At 39.1% G+C, this 21,967-nt stretch overlaps 1 protein-coding gene across 1 annotated transcript in view; it reads right to left on the bottom strand.

The window, feature by feature from the left end:
• Positions 1-21,967, bottom strand: part of ANO4 (anoctamin 4) — a 443,661-nt gene that overhangs the window by 102,535 nt on the left and 319,159 nt on the right. The window contains exon 11 of the mRNA XM_088025667.1: positions 7,171-7,277. Coding sequence (XP_087881793.1) covers positions 7,171-7,277 — 107 coding nt within the window. The remainder of the gene's footprint in view (positions 1-7,170; positions 7,278-21,967) is intronic.

Here is a 21,967-nt window from a genome sequence, read left to right as displayed (position 1 = left end):
GTTAAATGTAAGGTATAGTTTCTACCTACACTTAAGGGAAAGGAATTACACAGGGCATGACTCACTGGGAAGTCACCTTGGGTGTGTTCACCATAAGGTTTGTAAATTTTTTCAAAGAACTAGCTTTTGGTTTCATTTATTTTCTCTATTTTTTCTGTTTTTTATTTCATTGATTTCTTCTCTTCTATTATTTCCTTTCATCTACCTACTTTAATTTCTTTTTCTTTTTCTTGTTTCTTAAGGTGGAAGGGAAGGTCATTAATTTCGACATTTCTTTTCAGATATAGGCATATGGTACTATAAACTTCTCCCTAAGTACCACACACTTTTTGATATATTGTTTTCATTTTCATTGGTACAACGTACTGATTTTTCTTTTGATTTCTTCTTTCACTGAGGAGTTATTTAAAAGGTATTAGTTTTAAATATCTGTAAAATTTCCAGAGATCATCTTCATATTAACATCAAATTTAATTCCACCGTGGTCAAAAAACATACTCTGTATGACTTGAATCCCTTTAGATTTATTGTCTTGTTTTATGTCCCCAAACATGGCCTATCTGGGTTATGTTCTATGTGCACTTGAAAACAAAGTAAGACAAAACAGGTATTCTGCTGTTGGGAGTAATCTAAAAGATCAGTTATGCTCATTGATAAAGTTGTTCAGGTTTTCTCACCCTTACTGATTTTCTATTTATCCTATTAATTACTGCAAAGAAGTACTTAAATATCCAACTAAAATTGTGGAGTTGTCTATTTTTCTTTTCAGGTTTTTCAGTTTTTGCTTCATGTAGTTTGAAACTCTAGGCTTTTAGTATTGTTATACCCTCCTGATAAATTGCCTGAATTTACTTTTATCCCTGGTAATATTCTTTGCTCTGAAATCCATTTTGTCTGATATCAATATAGCCACTTCAGCTTTATTTTGGTTAAGCATCTTATATAACTTTTTTGAACACCTTTTACTTTTAACCCATTTGTGTCTTTCAAGTTTCTTGCAGGCAGCAAAGAATTTAGGCCTTGATTTTTTACTCAGTGTATTAACTTCTGAATTTTGGATTGGGATCTTTAGAACATTTATGTTCAATGCTCTGTGAATTATGAGGTATTCCAATTTCACTGGAAATCCTTTGGGGTTGTTCTTTCACTGGCTTTGGGTAGTTTCCTAAAACATATGCACTAATTAGTACTCTGCTAAATACTTAAGGGGGGCCCTCTAATGATCTTCAGGGTTCTCTCTTGGTAGAACTTTCTGCTTTTTGGTACTTTGTTCTGTGAACTCTAACTCCCTTGGTTTCCTTGGACTCTTAGCAACATCTTCTCAATTCAGGGAGTCTACCAGGTTCTGCCTGGGTTCTCCCTCCCTAGGCTGCCACCTAGAAACTATATCAAAGTAGTAAGCTGATGTAATCATGGCACTCACCTCATTTGTTTTCTGTCTCTCAAGGATCTCTATTCTTGGCTGCCCAACATTCAGTGTCTTGAAAAGAATAGTCTCCTGCACTTTTTTTTTCTTCTGTTTTTCCTTTGATTATTTCAAGTGGGAGAGTAAATCTTGTGCCCGTTACTCCGTCTTGGCCAAAAGTGGAAGTTGAATGTGTTGGTCTTTAAAGTGTCTTTCAACTCAAGATTTATGCTGCTTCCTAAAATGTACCTCAAGGATGATGACTAGAAGGGTGTCTCTCAAGTGGCTAATAGGGGAATGCTCCCTACGCTTAGATCCTGAATAGAGTCCAGAGGCTTAGTCTCACTGGAAAATGGAACATGCACTGATTCACTTTTTATTGATGCAGGGTTAATCAATGTTTAGGTACATTTAATCACAGTAATACAGTAATGTGTTTTAAGATGACTGACATTAACACTAAATGTCTAAGAAAAACGTGAAATGCAAGTATCTGTAGGGCTTTTGTATTTTGTCTGGCAGGCAGGAGGCCCTCAATAAATACCTTTGTAATGAGTGGATAAATGATTATGTGGAAAGCTCTGATTGACTGGAGTCTCTATTGAGAAATACACATATCTCATCAATAAATTGAATTTCAAATATCTCAGATATTAGAAAAAAACAGAATTCACAGGAACCTAATAAGAGACTCTGATGATGACCCCGGTAAGTTTATCATAATTTATCAAAGTCCTGCAAAGTGAGAAAGTAGTTAATATTTGAAATCTACCACTTCACTAACGTCCCCTTTGAGCACCAATTTTGAAAATACAAGTCAATTTCAAATTTTATGTACTTATATTGTTAAATAAATCTATGTTGATCTATAAATTGCTCTATTTTGAAAGTGGATTTCAACAGGTTTGATTTTCACAGTTGTAATAAATTCAGAGTGAATCCAGAAAACATATAGTGGTAGTTTACACTCCAGCAAAATGTCCTTACAAATCATGTTTACAAATCAGTATTTCTGTGTTATCTCTAATCAATGATGGTTCATGGAAGATGAAATTCAGAAAGAGTTTCAGGTAGAAAATAACATTAGATAAATACTATTCTATCAATAAATTAAATTTTATTCTAATATGTTATTTCTTTTATTTATGAAACCAAAGATGACAATGAAACATCAGATCAACAAGCATTTGTAGTTTTACTCCATATTTTTCAGCATAATGCCTGACCCTAGGTTAGTAATTTACTCTGTGATTGGTCACTTCTAATTAGATACTTCTCCAGGTCATCATTACCAATTTCCAAAGCACTGAACTGATGAATGGATAAAGAAGATCCATACTATATGTATGGTATACACACACACACACACACACACACACACATCTACACACACAATGGAATATTACTCAGCCATAAAAAATAATGAAATCTTGCCATTTGCAATGATAGGGATAGAGCTACAGAGTATTATAGTAAGTGAAATAGTAAAAAATACCATACGATTTCACTTATATGTAGAATTTAAGAAACAAAACAAATGGGCAAAGGGAGAAAAAAACAGAGGGGAGGCAAACCAAGAAACAGACTCTTAACTATAGAGAACAAACTGATGGTTACCGGGGGAGAGGTGGGTGGGGATGGGTTAAATTGGTGATGGGGAATAAGCAGTGCACTTGTGATGAGCACCGGGTGTTGTATGGAAGTGCTGAATCACTATATTGTACACCTGAAACTAATAAAACACTGTATGTTAACTAACTGGAATTTAAATAAAAACTTTAAAAAATAAAAGGCACTGGAGTTCTTGGATAGAATTCTCTTTCTTTCATCAAATGAGAAACTTTTATAAAGATCATTTCTTACTAGTAACAATACAACACTTCCTGCATTCCTTTAGAATATTTACAAATCACTGTCTCTTTTTCTTTTTTTAAATTTTATTTTGTTATGTTAATCACCATACATTACATCATTAGTTTTTGATGTAGTGGTCCATGATTCATTGTTTGCATATAACACCCATTGGTCCATTCAATACATGCCCTCCTTAATACCCATCACTAGGCTAACCCCTCCCCCCACCCCCACTCCTCTAGAACCCTCAGTTTGTTTCTCAGAGTCCATAGTCTCTCATGGTTTGTCTCCCCCTCTGATTTCCCCCCCTTCATTTTTTCCCTTCCTACTATCTTCTTTTTTTTTAACATAAAATGTATTGTTTCAGAGGTAGAGGTCTGTGATTCAACAGTCTTAACACAATTCACAGTGCTCACCATAGCACATCCCCTCCCCAATGTCTATCACCCAGCCACCCCATCCCTCTTACCCTCTACCACTTCAGCAACCCTCAGTTTGTTTCCTGAGATTAAGAATTCCTCATATCAGTAAGATCATATGTTACATGTCTTTCTCTGATTGACTTATTTCACTTAGCATAATACCCTCTAGTTCCATCCACGTCATTGCAAATGGCAAGATTTCTTTTTTTATGGCTGCATCATATTCCATTGTGTGTGTGTGTGTGTGTGTGTGTGTGTGTGTGTGTGTGTGTGTGTACCACATCTTCTTTATCCATTCATCTGTCAATAGACATCTTGGCTCTTTCCATAGTTTGGCTATTGAATCACTCTTTTTTTGTCTCCATCTTGACTACTTTTGAGCTCACATTTTGAGATGCAAACGTTAAGCACAATAATTGCTGAATGGCCACACTGTACACAATTTTTACTGTGTAAGGATGCTGATGGTTAGACATTAATCATGTTTAAAAGATCTTCAATTCAGTTCAACAAGCACTCCTACTATATGCCAAAACTGTGCTAGGCAATGATGATAGATGAATAAGGCAACTTATTTACAATGAAGGAGCTTATCGTCCAACTAGCGGTTTTTAGCTGCAGATTCTCAACACACTAATGTATTATAATAAATTGTGAGGTGTGCTGCAAGTTATAGTAGCAACATTAGTGAAGGCACTGTTTTTTATAAATTTGCATTTTATAAAATAATTCAGACTAGCTACTGCCATAATCATTTCACTTCCATTTTTTTTTAGCATTTTCATGATACAATGTTAACGGAAAAAGGTATGATAAAAGTTAGTGTAGTATACCCTAAGTCTGTTAAAATTACATGGGCAAATGGGGGATAAATATGAAAAACTTAATATAATATTTAAATTATTTAGTACACCAAAATGTTAACAGTGGTTCTCTTTAGGTGGTAGAATTTTCACAATCTCATTGAAAATAAAGAATTCAAGATAATAAGAGTTGTACATGATTAATTATCAAATAAACACTCTAAAAGTAATTGCCATTGGAATTCATGGGAAGAGGGAAGAACTCCTTCAAGCTGGAATGGTCATGGAGGACTTTATAGAGAGGACATGTCTCAAAGATGGGTGATTGATGCAGAGAATATGAAGATATACCAATCCACAACCCCGTTGATGTTAAGAAAGATCTAAATCAGGTTTGATTTTACCATACCCACCTACATAAACTCTCACTGAACATATTATTTCAGGTGTATCCAGATTTGAACTGGATAGCTATCATTTTCTCTCTATTATATTTTAATTTATGCAGCTTGGGATCAAAGTAGTTTTGGCAGCTTCACATACGAGTGACTCACACTGAGCTTGCATTCAACTAAGCCTCTCAAGTCTGTTCCTCTCATGATGTTGTTGAGCAACAATTCTCCCACACTGTACCAGGGTAGTTGTTTTGCTGAATTCGAGTGTAGGACTTTACATTCACAAACGACTAAATGTCATCTTGTTGGAATTGCCTGAGATTTCCAGATCACCGAGATTTTTTAGGCTCCTGACTCCAATGACAAACATATTTAATGCATTCTTCCAGAGTCCACCCCACCTAAAAGCTTGATGGGCAGGCTGTTTAGGTCAAGTACCAGTTATCGATATATTTGCCCCTTAGTTTCAAGTACACTTTCACTGCCTACTTTGCAAAAATGGAGCTAGACCTTGTAAGTATTTCTCCTTTACCAGTCGTACAATGTTAAGCTTTGTCAGTAGAAGGCACTGGAAAGACCCTGGAGGAGGAAGTTTGTCTTCCTGGCACCAATCCACTCCCCTCAGCAGGCTTCTGCAACACATGGCTTCTACGGCACCAACTTCCTATAGGGCGTGATGGCCAGTAGCACATGACACCTCCCCAAGGGCAGGTATCTCCTTGAACAGCTTCACAGGGCAGTGCTGCTGGTGCAACACCTCCCCGTGAATGGCTTCCCTGGAACCCCTGTAGGCAGTTCCCCCAGAAAACTGCCCTGCCACCTAGTGAACCACAGCTACACCACTTCCAACAGAATCTAGGTCTCAGCTTTGTGGGGAGAGTCTCTCTAGAAGTGGTAGCTGCCCCTAATATCTGCTACATCTTTATTCTCTAGAGTTCTCCTTAACCTTTACTAGCCAATCCCTGATTACTCCAATCCTCCCTCACAGTTTTTATATTAATATAAATATTTAATAATATATTTTATATTAAACTTTCTCTGTAAAAATTATGTGTGATTTTTTGTCTCCTGACTAGGTCATTATTCAAACGATTGATAAAAATCTTGTTTGGAAAGAGATAAGGACAAAGCCACCTGAATTCTCTTGATCTATGATAATCTGTTTAATAAGGGAGAAAATCTGGTAATATGGAAAGGTTCTCATAAAAATGCCCCAAATATAAATTATGAGTGTCCATCAATAGATGAATGGATAAATATGTGGTATATATACATGCCCCCCCACACACAATGGAATATTACTCAGCCATAAAAAGAATGAAATCTTGCCATTTGCAACAACATGGATAGATCTAGAAGATGGATTGCTAAAAGAAGTGAGTCAGTCAGAGAAAGACAAATAGAATATGATTTCACTCCTATGTAGAATATAAGAAACAAAACAAAGAATAAAAGAGATAAACCAAGAGACAGACTCTTAACTAAAGAGAACAAACTGATGGTTACCAGAGGTGGGAGTAGTTGGGTGGGTGAAATAGGTGAAGGGAATCAAGGTATACTTATCAGGATGAGCACTGTGTACAAAACTGCTGAATCCCTCTATTGTACACCTGAAGCTAATATAACACTGTATATTAATTATACTGGAATTTAAAAAGTCAAATGAAAAACAAAATACATATATATGAATTATGGAAGCTGTTTAATGGGGAAGGTGATTATTTGGAGAATTTCCTTATGTGTGACAGCTCATCTCTTCACTTGCCTAGAACAACTCCCCCTACCTCCTTGAGGCCCTGCCACCACCAGCTTCCCACATCAGCCCCTTCTTTTCATCAGGTCTCAGTTCAAACCCTGGCTTCTCAATGAAGCTTCCCCTGACCACTTCATCTCAGCTTGAACTCACCATTTCAATTTTTTCATGTTACTCACTGTATTTACTTATTTGTTTATTGTCAGCTTTTAACTTCTTGAATATATGCTCCAGGAGAGAACCATGCCCATCTCCCCAACATCCAGCCCAGTGCCTGGCACATAATAAGCATTTCATAAATATTTGTTGAAACTGAGAGAATTTCTCTATGATCTTAGGTAAATGAGGTAACATGCTATTTTAAGGAGATCTAAGGATGATATTAAGATTTTTACACTTGTGAGTTATCCATCAAGGGAGTAGAGATTTTATAAATGATGAGCGGTTCTAGAATTGATATAAACTTTATAAAACCAAAGGAAAAAAGTCTGTAATCCCCAAAATTAGATGTAGCTTGTTATACTAATATACTACTTACCAATTTTGTTTTTTCCTTCTTCATACTTTATTCTTTGTAAAATATGATGTACGATTCTACTTCTTGTGGCATTGTTGAAGAAAGTGTCTTTGTTGTGTATGATGAAGCTGCACACACATATTGAAAACACAAGCTGAAGGTTAACTGGAGATGATGAATCTAATCTTTGACATAATGTGGTATTACTCATACAGAGATGTCTTCAATCAGTCACAGAGAGGATAGGTCTGGAACAGCATAAGAGAGCCCAGAGATCACACCAGGGGCTGGAGGCTCACACACCTCAGTAGTTTTGGTTCTTGGTCTCCTGAGCATTAACATAATTATGCCAGGAAGGAGCTGGATCTAAATTCAATTAAGAAACCTTAAAATAAAATAAATTTTTTTCCTCAGTAAGGTCATTAGATAATTCAACTACAAATATATTTTGTTTTTATCTCCTCTCGTCTCCCACCCCCACCCCTTCCATGTCATAACCACCTGGTTTTTCAGAAATTTTAAGAAGTGAAACTGGTTTGGGTGGTGGATATAGGAGTTAGGTAATAAGCTCTGGTCTGGCTCAGGGCCTCTGTCTGTTCTTTTCCCATGTTCCTTGCTGGATGGGACTCCTCTCCTAAAGCATATACTTAAAATTGCTTTCTTTCTCAGCCAGTGGATGACCCAGGGCTCATACACACATACACACACACACACACACACACACACACACACACACACACACACACACACACCCCAAGACACTGGGTTTCCCAGTGGATACTCCTACCCTACTGATGACTGAGAGGGTTTAGGTGACAGAGCTTCCAGGACCACAATATCCAGCATGAAGTGGCCAAATGGTACAATATTAGACATACTGTAAGTATAATTCCTTCACAAATTGTGAAGTTTATTAATTCAGCAAACTTTTATGAGGTACCTCCTAAGAGTGGGGACACTGTGCAAGGCATATCAACATTGGCAGTCACTGCCTTCAAAACCCAGTTCATAAGCCGCCTCACCCAACAGGCCTCCTCACCCCTCCAACTCCACTCCTTTCCCACAGAGTTCAGTATTCCCTCCTCTGTGCTACTTCTTATCTTGTAAGCACATCGATTTATCAATTATTCTGCACTGTCACTTTTTTTCATTCATTCATTCATTCACTCTTTCATTCAGCAAATGTTTACTGAGGGCTCTGTCTAGGGTACTGATTACAGAGTGGTAAACAAAACAGATAAAATCTTTGTTCTTGAGAGGCTTACAGTCTAGCAGGAAAGACAAACCATAAAGGAAATGAACATAATCGTACAGCAGAGATGGGCAGAATCAACCTCCCTTTGCATGTCTGTATCCCACACAAGACTGTGAACTCATTCAGGAGAAAAGTTTGAATCATACTAATTTCTGTAGCTCCAGCATCTAGTGAGTGGCTGGTACAAATACAGGTATATGATTTGAATAGCAGTAATTGAGGGTCATTTGGATTTATGTTGGGAAAATTGCTATTAAATGTTTTTCTTCAAGAAGATGGATTCCCAAAGTTGTCCAAATGTCAGGAGGAAGACAGAAAACTGACCTAGAGAAGATAGTCCAGGCACGGGGTCTGGTTTGGGAACAGCAGGGAATGTGAGTTTGGGATAACATACAAAGGGGATAAAGGCCAGAGAATATGAAAATAAAATGCAATTCATCTGAGTTGATTCCCTGGAGAAGTATTTTCCTCTCACTTTTACTTCCCTAGGATTCTGTTACAGGATACTATTCTCAGAAAAAGTAATTCGACTTGGTGGATGAGAGATAAATGCTATGTGGGTGAATGAGGAAGCTGCAGAGTTTAGTTGGTATTTTCTTTCCGTTTTTCTGAAAACATTTTATTTCATCAGAGGGAGGGAGAAAAACCGAAAGTTACATTGGATGCAGTTCCTTTTATTTTATCCTCCTCTGCTTTTTCACCTTATTTAAGACAGACCATTCCATTTTAATACCAAATAAAGATTCCATAAAGAAACAAATAAAAAAGCCCATTTTTGACTCACAATACCAGATGATAACTGAAAGCTGATAAGCACTGACAGGACAAATCTGGCCTAAAAGCCCATGTCCCTCCACCATTAAATGGTTTTCTGCTTTCTTCTCCTTTTGCAGCACCACACTACATTTGGGAGCTCATGTAATGTTCTCTATAATAAGCACTGCAGATGAGCTTCAAAATTTTTTTCCTTTTCCTTATGTCTAGGTTGTACCTGGAGCCTGGAGATTCTATAGTGGGAGCAAATACATAGGGCACGTGCCAGGCACTGTTCTAAGCACTCCAGATATATTAACTCATTCAATCCTTGCAATAACCAGGACATAGTATTTTATAGCTCCATCTTAAACAGGTGAAGAATCAGAGAAGGTGAGTGATGCACCCAAAGTCACTCAACTAAGGCAGAGAGCCAGGATTTCAACTCAGGCAGTCTGGCTCCAGAGGCCGCCCTCTTACCCACTCCACTCCCCTGTCTCCCTGTGCCAGAAACTTCCTGACTCCTGGAGGCTGCCTCTCCTTGAGATTAGCCCAAGAGTTGCTCTGCCTGGAATGCTTTCCTTGCTTCCACTCATCTTTGAGCCTCAGCTCAGGGCACATCTCCCTCTTCCTTGATCCCCTTGCCCTGCCCCTGAAAAGTAATGTGGTGCTACAATAAGAGAAGGAGGGCGAAAATCATTTAATGCAGCTTGAAATTCTAACATTACCCCTCCTTCCCCTTAAGACTTTGAAGTGAGACAGTCCACAGAATAAACCCTGGTTTTGTCACTTACTATGTGCTATTGGGACTGTCCCTCAACTTCCCTGGATCTTGGTTTCCTCATTTGTGAAATGGGGAGAACACTGTAATTACCCTCATAGCATTTTTGTAGAATCAGGCGAGATGACAAGGATTGCAGAACCCCATTCTCTGGTGTTTAATAAGCTCTCAGAGTTAGCAGTCATTGCTGTTGTTTCTATAACATCATAAGGAAACTGTCTGCCTACATACCTGACTTCTCTGGATGAGCTTCTTGAGGGCAGGGACCAGCCATGCTCATCTCTGTATTCTCAGCACTAGTACAGGGCTTGGCACACGACCAGCCCTTACAATTGGCTCAAATGAACTGACCTTCTGGAGAACACTTGCTAACATTGGGGGCTATATGACTAAATATCATCTCCTTATACCTTGGCATCTACTTCTTCCTGGAAATACTTCTACCCATTCCATCTTTCCAGCTACCACATGAACCATTCTCTCCACATTGCCAAAGGATTTTCATACAGGGTGTGGAACAATCTCATTTTCTCTGTCACTCTTTCAAACTGAAGGGCTAAGAGAAGGCACAGTGTTCTCAAACTTGGCATCATTGTTCTCAAACTTTCCTTAACCACTTAGCCAAAACAACTTTCTTCAAATGAAATCACACATATATATGCATGCACACACATATGCACAATGTAAGCTGAGCTGTTCTGGCAAACATAAGACTTGGGGGCTCAGTCTCTGAGGTGTCAGTGCTCTGTGTAGGCTTAGAAACTCTGCTTTCATACATTACTGGTGGGTCAGCAAATTAGTAAAAATTCTTTAAGGGCCATTTGACCAAGTCTATCAAAATTATATATATTTATATATATGTTTATTTTTAATAATATTAATAACTATATATAATAATTACATTATATATAATATATACATATCTTCTGGCCAGCAATTCTTTTAGAAGTTTATTCTACAAATACATTTACCCATGTGCAAAGTGGCATTAAGATAATAAAAAACACTCATTATGGCATGGGTTATAATAGCAAAATTCAGTGGGAGTAAAGATAAATTGTAGTATACCTCAACAATGAAATACTCTGCATCTGTAAAGAGATTAAGGGTGTTCAGTATAGATATAAGATCTTCAAGATACTACAGGGGAAAACAAGGTTCAAAATAGTCACACAGCTATCTGTTGTTGCTGTTTTTTTTTTTTTAAAGATTTTATTTGAGAGAGAGCGCATGCAAGAAGGGGAGGGGCAGAAGGAGAAGCAGACTCCCCGCTGTGCAGAGAGTCGGACATGGGGCTCAATCCCAGGACCCGAGGATCATGACCTGCAGCAAAGGCAGATGCTTAACTGACTGAGCCACTCAGGTGCCTCAGAGTTATTTGTATCAAAGAGAAAAACGTACATATATAAGGAAGTACATATAAATGTAATGATATATTTATTTGCTTGCACACGCACAGGATGACTATGGAAAGGACACACAGACATCCAGAAATACTAGCTGCCTCTAGTATTTCTAGAGATTTCTAGTATCTCCTAGGAGATCTAGGAGGTTGGAAAGGAAGGAAACTTCACTGACACACTTAGGAACTTTTTATCATATGTAAGTACTACCTATAAAAAAACATGAAATATTTTTTAAAAGAAATTTTTAAAGGGAAAATGCAATTTCTGTTCTAGGTGTGTTCTCTCCTTCACCCTGAAGGATAAGGAGAGGAATACACTGAATTGGCAGAGGAATAATTATGTGATCGAGGCTCTGCACATATATCTCCTTGTTCTACCCTTTGGAGCGGTTACGTAATATGCCCAAAGTCACACAACTGAGGAAGGATTCAAAACCCATCTGTTGGTTCCAAATTTTCCCATTCATTTGTAAAAGGAACTGCTGAGAACACATGCCTGCCTGTATGCATGTGTGTGTGAATGGCACTTTCTGGATGCTTTCATCTGGCCCCATGAGGAAGGCCCTGCTGACCTGTCACCATGTAACAGGCAAACCTGAGCCTGAAGTTCCTACAGATTCCCCTCTAGGGTCTCTACTCCTGCTTTCTCTGGAGGTCAGCAGCCCTCAGTTTTCACTTGATGAGCCTCCCAATCTTCTCCGTGTTAGAAAGGGCAAAAACTGGAAGAGAATATGCAATGAAATTATGTTTTAGCTACAGACTCCCTGAGGCTGTGGTTATTTGCATTCTGTTATATGTTCTCCTGCAGCCAACCATCCACGGCAGTGTTGTAAAGTACTGTGATATGCTGGCTGTAAATGTTCTCCTTCTGTGCAAAGGATTGTTCACTGAGAGTGCTACATGTGGAGGTGGGCAGTGGGTACAAGGGAATGTGGGTGTTATGCATGTGCGTATTTTGAGTGAAGGTAATGAAAAGGTGGGAAGAACCTAGTTTCTCTCCTCAGAGGAGCCTCTATTCTTATTAGGTAAAATGAGAAACACACAAACATTCAAGGGTGTGAAGTGGGGAAAGGTGTTCATTAGAGCTGGGTATAAAATCAGCTTATCATTAAATATGTTACTTTTAAACAAATACCAACTCGTGTTTTATTTTTTTAAACTTTCCTCTTAGGCAATAGCTATTAAGATATGACTACACTTTCTTCACAATTCATTTAGTACAAATTATCTAGAGTCCAGTGTTGTTGAATAGGAATTTCTGAGATAATGAAAATGTTCTTTATCTATGCTATCCAAAATGGCAGCCACTAGTCACATGTAGCTGCTGAACATTTAAGCTGTGGATAGCACAAATGAGAAAGTAAATTTTTACTTTTACTTAATTTTAACTGATTAAAATTAAAATATAAATAGCCACATGTGGCTAGTAGACAGACAACTGCCTCAAATGTGAATGACAATTTGAGCATGTGGGCAAAGCCTCAATAATGGGATCTGTATCCTGCTCTCCCTTTGACCACAAAAACTCCCTTTCAGTGAGTGAAAATGCCCAATAGGACTGTGTACAGGTCATGGGTTCAAGTCTTCCTCTTCATTTTAGCTGTGTGGCTTTGGGGAAGTCAGTGAGTTTCTTTGGTACACAGTTACTTGTCAGGAAAATGAGGCTCCTATGTCTTGGTTGCCCAAGGATGGGGTTAATCACAAAGTGAGACTATAAAGTATTGCGATAGATCATCAAACCTAGTTGGTAGGTGACTGGACAACTCAAACCCAACATGTCCCAAATAGAATTCTTGATCTATACCCTTGTAAGGTAATCTGCTCTCCCCCTCACCCTTTCCATCTTAAAAAAATGGCACTGTGACACAACCAATTTCTCAAGTCACAAACTTGAGATGCATCCTCTATCCTCTCTTTCTCTCATGTTCAACAGCCAATCGAATTCTTTGAGTTCCTCTTCCCAAATGTTATCCTGAATCTGATCCTTTATCACCCTCTTTGCTTTGAAGTTGTTCCCAAGAGCACTGTAATAATTTCCTAACAATCCCAATTTCACTTTCTCCCATCAGTTCATTCTCTATACAGCAAGGATCTTTTAAAACAAAATCTCATCCCTCTTCTGCTTAAAACTCTTCACCAACTTCCCATAGGTTTGTAATAAAGCCTAAACTCCTTTCCATGGTCTACATGCTCCTGCTACATGGTCTGGTCCTGTCTACACCAACATGCTTATTTCTTCTCTTCCTCCTCTTGCTCAAAACCCAGCAACATTGCCTTTTCTTCTGCCCTTGAAAAAACCCAGCTTGATACTGTCCAGGGCGTTTGTTCATACAACTCCCAGGTTTTTGCACAATTTGTTTCTTTCCAACATTTGGGTCTCAAATGTCACCTTTAATACCTTGGCTAGGATAGTTACTCTCCTGTCCCTCAAGTCTCTCTCTCTCTCTCTCTCTCTTCTATTACCTTGTTTTATCTTTTTTTCTTATGTTTTACTTTCTGAACTTTTTTTTTTGGGGGGGGGGAGATGTATCTACATGTTCATTGTCTGCCCACCTTCTCCTATAGAATGATTGCAACTACATACTGACTCCACCTGGGACCAGTAGAAGAAATGGCCAGCTTAACCCAGGACAACTGCTGAAATAAAAGAATCAGGAGCAAATAAAATGTGTTTTAAGTTAATTTTGTGATAGATTCTTATGTAGCAATGGGTGACCAATATGCCAGTCTTTTCTGATGGCTAAAGTTGTATTATTTCATAATACAAAAAGAAAAGTAAAAGCTAATGCTTTGAAAAATATTTCAGAAAACTTTCTCAATTAGACTTTTAAATACAGATTTATTTTTTAACAAGGAGAAGCAAAGGTGATACAGTTAACTGTCACTTAAATTATGTCCTCAAATTAATGAAAATCTAAGTAGGAACAAAGCAACCAATTAATTTTTTATGTGACAAGGCCTATTTTGAGAGTTTTTTTGGGCTTTAGGTACCACAGTACAATAACTAACTTCTTAAGTGTAATTGTTATGAGTAAAAGGATGAGATAACTATCAGACCAAATATATAATATACATAATATTTAGAGTTCTGACCTTTTGGTAAAGATTTTAAAGCCTCTTCATAGGATTAAGGTGATAAAGCTGCTGAGATACAAAGCAATGTGAGACATTTTTCTTATTCCATTGGTCATTTCTAATTGTACTTCATGACATCATCTTTTCTATTTGAACATTATTAAATACAAATTAAACAATACTTGCTCTTGAGACTTCCAGGTAAAGATGGGAAATTAAACACTTGCATTTAATTTGGCTCTCAAAGCCTCATGAAAATAACCTTAATGTGTGTGTGTTTACTTTTTTAAAAAAATATTTTATTTATTTGAGAAAGAGAGAGAGAGTGCACAAGCAGGGGGAGAGGCAGACAGAAAGTGAGAAGCAGACTCCAGGAGCAGGGAGCCCCATGCAGGGCAGGTGTGTGTGTTTACATATAAACTTTACGTTGAGGTATAAACTCTCAAGGAACAAAGACAGCCCAGAGCAGCAGCAAAAAAATGTTGGAATGTGAGAAGCAGACAAACAGGTAGTAACAGACTTTAGCAGATTCCTAAACCAGCTCTGGGCAAGACCAAGAACAGTCATATTTATACTACAACATCTCACAAAATTTTAGAACTAGGGCATCAGTGGCCTCTAGAAGCCGGGTGAAGGGGATGCTAAAATAGTACTGGTTGAAAGCTGCCTAGGAAGAAGTTAGACCCTGAGATCTTCACCTGTACTTTAACAGAAGCCTGGAGAGTTGTGTTTTGTTTTTTGTGAGGATTTTTTTTTTTTGCATAGGGTAATAATACAGTGCCTTAATTATAAACATCAGACAAGGTTAGGGGTAGCGGAAGCATAGTGAAAACTGGAGGACCAAGTGAATGTTTGCATTCTGGATGCCAAGATTTCCAACTGTCTTCATCTGCTTAGGCTCCAGAACATTGGCAGCCAGGTTTTGACTTTCTAGACAGGACGCTAGCAGAGACTTCTCTGGGCAATCTGACTGGTTTAAGATGAAATATCTGAAGAGGGAGAGATTAGAGACTCCAAAGTGAACCCCGCCCCCCAGCTATTTCCCTTCAACAAAACTACCAGTTGATAACCCCATCCATTACTCTGAAGTTGTACTCAAGTTTTACATTTCCTATTCTTTAACATGGACAGTCAGCCAAAAATTACGGGGTATCTGAAGATATTCATTAACGAAAGAGAATAATAAGGACAGTAAAAAATAAACGGAAACATGTTAGAGGATATTAGACTATGTGGAGTGATCAAACATTAAAAAAATATCATTATGCTCAGAAAGTTAAGATATTTTAATTGTGAAAAAAGCTCACAATAGGATTTTAAAAAGCCAGAACATTATGAAAATTAAAATAGCCCTTGTAAATTAAAACAAAATGATAGCACAATTTAAAAACTTAATAGAAGCATTTGAAAATAAGTTGAAATCTTCCAGAAAATAAGTTGGGAAACATTTCCTAGAGCAAAAATTTGCAGATTAACAAAAAGGAGAGAAAAGACAGGCATGTGAGGATCAGCTAGGAATTCTATAAAGAAAAAGGGATAAATCATGTGCAAAATTCAAAAATTATTCAAGAAAATGTCCCTGAACTGAAAAAGAGTATTCAAGCTGAAAGGGTCCACTGATGATTCAATAAAACAGATGAACACAGAGCCACCTCAAGATACGTTACTGTGATATTTCAAAACACTGGGGACAAAGAGAAAACCATACAAACTCACATAGAGGAGAAAACAGGTGACAAAAGAGAGAATTAGGAATTGGAACGTTTTTGAAGTCCCAAGTAGCAATACTGAGTTTTGGAATCAAAGGAACAAGACCTTCAAAATTTTGAGGGAAAAGTATTTATGATCAAACAATCATAAAGAGTGAAACACAATAAATATGTGTACTGTAGCTGCTATAACAAAATACCACAGATTGGGTGGCTTAAGCAAAAGAAATTAATTTTCTACAATCTGGAGGAAGAAGCTGCCTCAAGCCTAGATGGAATTTCTTCTTATAAACCCAAAAGTTTGCAGGCAAGAAAAGGCGGAGGAAAGCTGCAGGAGAGAAACCAGGACAAGAGAAAAAAGTGATATCTTGGACTTGCTAGCAATTCAGACCAGTCCTAAATTATCTCCGTCTTTAGCAACGGACAGAGAAAATCAACATATTTAGAAGGCACATACAGCAAAATTATCTATTCATATATCAGGTACATGTATTATTAATAGGCAAATTTACTGAACATTTGCCATAGGCATTTATATAGTGTGCTAATTTTCCCATTGCATGGGTAGTATTAAGAATCCCAGTTTACAGATAAAGAAATTGAAGCTCAGAATCATACAGCTTGTGAGTTGCAGCCCTGGGATTCGGGGCCCAGGTCTCACAGACTCCAGAGCCCGTGTGAGCTCAACCACTAAGCCTTAAGGACAGACACTGTGATTCATTCTTCCTTGTCCAGCCCTACACAGGGCCTGTCACAGAACTGGTGCTTGATGCTGACTGAACGGAAATGGATATTCAGGATGAAAATAGGAAAGCACTGCCGTATTTACATTTATTAGAGATCACTGTTACTTCCCATTCAAAAGTGAGCCAGAATGAAGAGATCATTTAAAAAAAAAATCTGTAAAAACAATTTGGAAACCTAGTGATTTCCTAATTAATCCTCAGAACAGAAAAATCCAATTTAGAATAACCCAGGCCTCAGCCCTCTACTAATTAGGGTGCTACTGTAATTGAGCCAATAGTAAGGTTTTGCCTGATTTACTAAGGCAATTATCACTGCATAAATTGATCATTCAGTGACTCATCCGTGGCTCTTGTCTTAGTCCGGTCTTGGTCACGGGTCTTATTTTTATATTCCCTTATTGGAGTGCAGTAGGACTGAGTGCTGACCAAAGGGACAGATCTACTTTCTTGCAGTTCGTCTACATTGCTGTGGTCAGCAAAGACCTAGAAAACCTGACAAGCATCCACAAAACTTGAAAGTTGGTAAAAGTTTATTCTTCATAATTCCCTGGTCTTTTTTCTTTTTTGACATCCCCCCCCCACATCTTAGTGAGATCCTTTATCTATCCCTGCTATAGCCAAAGTGCTCCCTCTTAGCTCTTCCTTCCTCCTCTTCTTTATTTTTTTTTTTAAGATTTATTTATTTGAGAGAGAGAGCGAGAGCACGAGCATGAGCGGGGCTGGCGGGCAGGGAGAGGGAGAAGCAGGCTCCCCGCTGAGCAGGGAGCCCTATGTAGGGCTCAATCCCAGGACCCTGAGATCATGACCTGAGCTGAAGGCAGACACTTAAATGACTGAGCCACCCAGGCGCCCCTCCTCTTCGTTATTTTTAGATCTCTAGACAAGAGCTGATAAGCTTACTCATAATGGGTTATAAATGAAGAATAACATTAAAACTTTCATCTTTCCCAGGGACATTTATTTTAAATGCAGATGACTTTAGCCAAAGGATTAAATTTCACATTGTAAAACTCCAGGTATTAGAGGCTGTACAGTCGTGGAGTTCTCTCTTAGCTCCCTCTTCTCTACCCTCCTCTGTAATGCTAGAGCAGGGACTCTGCCAACTACAGTTCTACTTGTGGCTGGCTCTCTGATATGTTCCGCCAGTAGGGGGCATTACGGGGGGGGACTGCAAGGGGAACAACAAGAGGTGAAGGGATCTGGTCTTTCCTGTTCGCCTAGTGTCCTGACAACATAGATCCAGCAGTGATTCTTCAGTTTCAAAGTGGCAGCTGGTTCCAATTTCCATCTTAAAAAAAAAAAAAACCACCAAAAAACCAAAAAAACCCACCTCAAACTAAACTCACCACATTGTCTCACAGCCCAGAGGTACTAGCACCAGCAGGGTAGCATTTCCTCCTCAGAGGAAATGGGGGGTCAGCTCCAGCGGGCAACCTTCCCTGAGCTCGAAGCTTCTGATAAACCCAACTTCTTCCTTCAGACCCCCTAGCCCTAGGGAGGGTATCTTCTTCCCACATCTCCTGCAGTTAATTATCTGTGGACTCAGTGCTTCCTTTATGATATTTTATTTCTCTGATACCTATTTAATGGATTCCCCACATTAACCTCTCCGCTGAAATAACTGCTGGGTTTCAGTTTTCCTGAGTGGGGCCTGAGAGGTCCAGGGAGCTAGAAAGAGAAACATCCTTCGGGGAAAAGGCCTTCTCTCTCTTTGAAATCATATACAACATAAACAACTATCTACCTATCCTGCTTGTTAATCTGACAGGAATATCACCGTGGTATCAAGATGGTTTTTTAATTTGAATTTTGAAATATTTCAATTCCAAGTCTAATTTCTACCCTACAGAGTTTTTCTCTCGTCTGCCTGTCTTTGTTAACTTGTACGGAAACTTTCTTTCCTAAAAATATGGAGGTGTTCAAAACAAGCAAAACAGTGCAAGACATCATCTGAACCCTAGGTAGAGCTGTAGACTAATGTGCTATATAAATGTGACAGGACAAAATAATATCAACATAACGTGTTCCTGGGTAGATTCCCAATTTGCTGCTTTTCTTAAAGATTATATATCCCTACCCATTATCATGGACTTGCAGTCCCTCTTTCTGGGGAGAAGTACGATTTCCCATCCCATTTCAATGCTTGGCCCTAAGACTTGTTTTGACCAATGGAATATGAGCAGAAGTGATTATGGCACATCTGAGCAGAAATTTTAAGAGCCAATGTGTGGCTCCTACCGTTACTTTTTCCCTCTGTCACGAGAATGCATGTCTTAGGTATAGGTTGCATCTTCAGCCAATATCCCATAAGAAAGAAAGCATGTGAAGCAGAGTATCAGCTGGCCCACAGCTAATATATTACGTGAGCAAGAAATAAGTAAGACGCTTTGAGTAAGACATGGGGATTTGAGGGATGTTAGTGCAGCAGAACCTAGCATTATCTGACTGGCACAGTCTCTCACCCAACAAAGGCAATCCTGTAATTTATGGCTTAATTTACTCTGTCCTGAAGAGGATGGATTTTTTTTTCTTCTTCCTTGTGGAGAAGCTATGCCAGTCCATGTAACAAAGTGATGGGAGAGAGGGGTAAGGCTTAGGGGGAGGAGAGGAGCGAAAAGCCGTGGAGGCTTCAGTGGAGGAGAGATATTTTTGTCAGAGATAGTAAGGGAGGGTGTGAAGGAAGGAGAAATGATGATAACAAGTGGTTGCTGAGACCATGTACTTGGCTTTTTTGTGTCCTTTGAGAAAACTTGAATAAAAACTGGAAATCCCTTCTAATTACTTTTGGCTGCTGAATTGTGCTTTGTGCAACACCAGAGATATGGAAACAAATAATTGTGGTACAATATAATCACTGCTGTAATCACAATATTTACAAAGGCTAATGGGCCCAGAAGTCGATTGCCATCTGCACGAGACACGAGGGGCTTTGCAAAGATGACAACATCTGAACTAGTTCCTGAGGGAAGAACAGGCTTTCACCAGATAGTGAGAGGGAAGAGCACACCTTAGGAACACATAACAGAAGTCCCAGGATAGTTAGGTAGCCTCCAGGGCTGTGTGGTAAGGAACTTTCGGCACATCCAGCCTAAGAGGCTGGGAGGAGGGGAGAAAAGCAGTTTTGTGTGCCATGCCCTAAGGAGTTTGAATTTGATCCGAAAGGGCTTAGGAAACCTTTGAAAGCTGTTAAGCAAGGAAGCAATGCTACCACATGTGGCAGTGCATTTTATTCACTGCTAAGGGATGAGGGAGGGTGGAAATCCAAGACATTCTCCTTGTCAGTCTGTGGGCTGTGAATTCTTGGAGGAAGGGTGTCCTAATTGTACAAAGGTGCTGTATGAGCTAGTGGAAGGAGCCTTGCATGTGCCCCAGCTACATGGGTGTGGTGGATATGGGAGTGGGGAAAGATGAAGGAGTTGAGCAGACTTCTAATTGTTCATGCAAGAGTTGGTGGCCACTTTGACTAAGGCACTGGCAGTGAGGACGGAAAGGAGGAGCTAGGACCAGAGGGACTGAGTGCTAATGGTGGACAATGAGGAAGAGGGTAGTGTCAAGGCTGGTCAACATGCAGTGGTGATACCATTAATCAGGAGTGGAAAACACAAAATTGATGTTGTGGGTGTTGTACTGGGGGTGAGAAAAGTGGGAAATGAGAAGAATCAAATTTATTCCCAGGGATAAAGACATTTCTAAGACATGGTTCTGAGTTATCAGTCATTTGAATAAAGTACTATTCACAAAGGCCCCAGGTTTAACTCCTGTCCCCCACCCCCCAGTGCCATTCTCAGACGTAAGATGCACCCTGTCCAGGCTCTGGATTTTAGAGGTCTCATAAATCAGCCTCCCCAGATGTACTGCTTCCCACAGGGTGAGGTATTGGCCAGGCCAAGAGGATGTGCCCACTTGCAGCCTGCCCCCAAATCACTAAGCCATTTCTGGTCTTTGTGGACCTCTCAGGCCTACCTCCTAAAGACAGTTCTATGCTTACCAAGTAACCAAGATGTTTGCAGGGGACATGGATGGCACCTGGGCATGGGGCTTGGGTGTCCACACATGTGAGCCTGAGGCCACTCAGTGTGGGACAGAGCTGGGGATAGGAAGAGAAGAGGGCAGGCCATGAAGGTCGGGGGGGGGTGGTTTTCCCCACACCCCACCAATGGAACAGATTTCTAAGAATCCTGAGAACTTAGACGTTCAGGTCTTTATGCAGGTATATTTGTCAAGGCAGTAAAAGAAACTGTTGTACTTGTTAACATGATTTATTACTTTTAATTATTTAGACATATGGTCTATAAGCTTCATTTGTACTCTTGCCCCTTACAATTGTTATAAGCAGGTCTGCCCTTCCTTTAGATTCAAGAGTGTAGGTTTAAAAGAGATAAATCTATTGTCTTTCACCCCCAAATCCTAATGAAGATAAATACGGGAGCTTGGGTTTGAGTATGCTAGCAGAGTAGGTAAGAGTGAGCTCGTGGAATCTGTTTGTTCAGGAGGATTTCCCACTTCTGCCAGCTCTGTAACTCCTATAACTGACTAACCCTCTCTGTTCCACTTCTCCATTTCTAAACGGATATGACAATACCACTAGTCTCATGAACAACCTGATGTCTAGTGAGTGCTTGATGAATGATAGCTGTGGTATCTTGGAAAGAGCATGGGTTTGGCAGATTTGGGTTCTAATCCCAAAGTTTGCTTGTTACTGTGTAGCCCTGGGTAAAGTACTTAACTTCCCTCTGAGTCTGGGTTCTACCTTTTATAAAGTAAGGATAATGAAATTATGTTGCTGGGTTATTGCAAATAAAACAATGAATGAAGAACAGGCAGCCCAGAGCTCCCCTACTCATCTCCCTTGTTCCTCTGGACCACTGTTCCAGATGATGTGATGCACAGTGTTGATTATTCAACATGCAATCCATCCACAAATGCAGTACCAGTCCCTTTGCTTCCCTTTTTGTTAACCCTTGCTTATTTTATTATATGTAACTTTGGGAAACTTCCCTTTTCCTATAAATGCTTTAAATTGCCTTTCTACCATTTTGTGAGTAAAACAGTATCTTTCCAATCAAATTTAATATGCTCAAGTTTAAGATTTAA

Source organism: Eumetopias jubatus, unplaced genomic scaffold, assembly GCF_037043125.1.
Source record: "Eumetopias jubatus isolate StellerSeaLion01/CBP00866 unplaced genomic scaffold, mEumJub1_p1.0 scaffold_8, whole genome shotgun sequence".
Classification (NCBI taxonomy): domain Eukaryota; kingdom Metazoa; phylum Chordata; class Mammalia; order Carnivora; family Otariidae; genus Eumetopias; species Eumetopias jubatus.
This window is presented reverse-complemented; position numbering and strand designations above follow the sequence as displayed.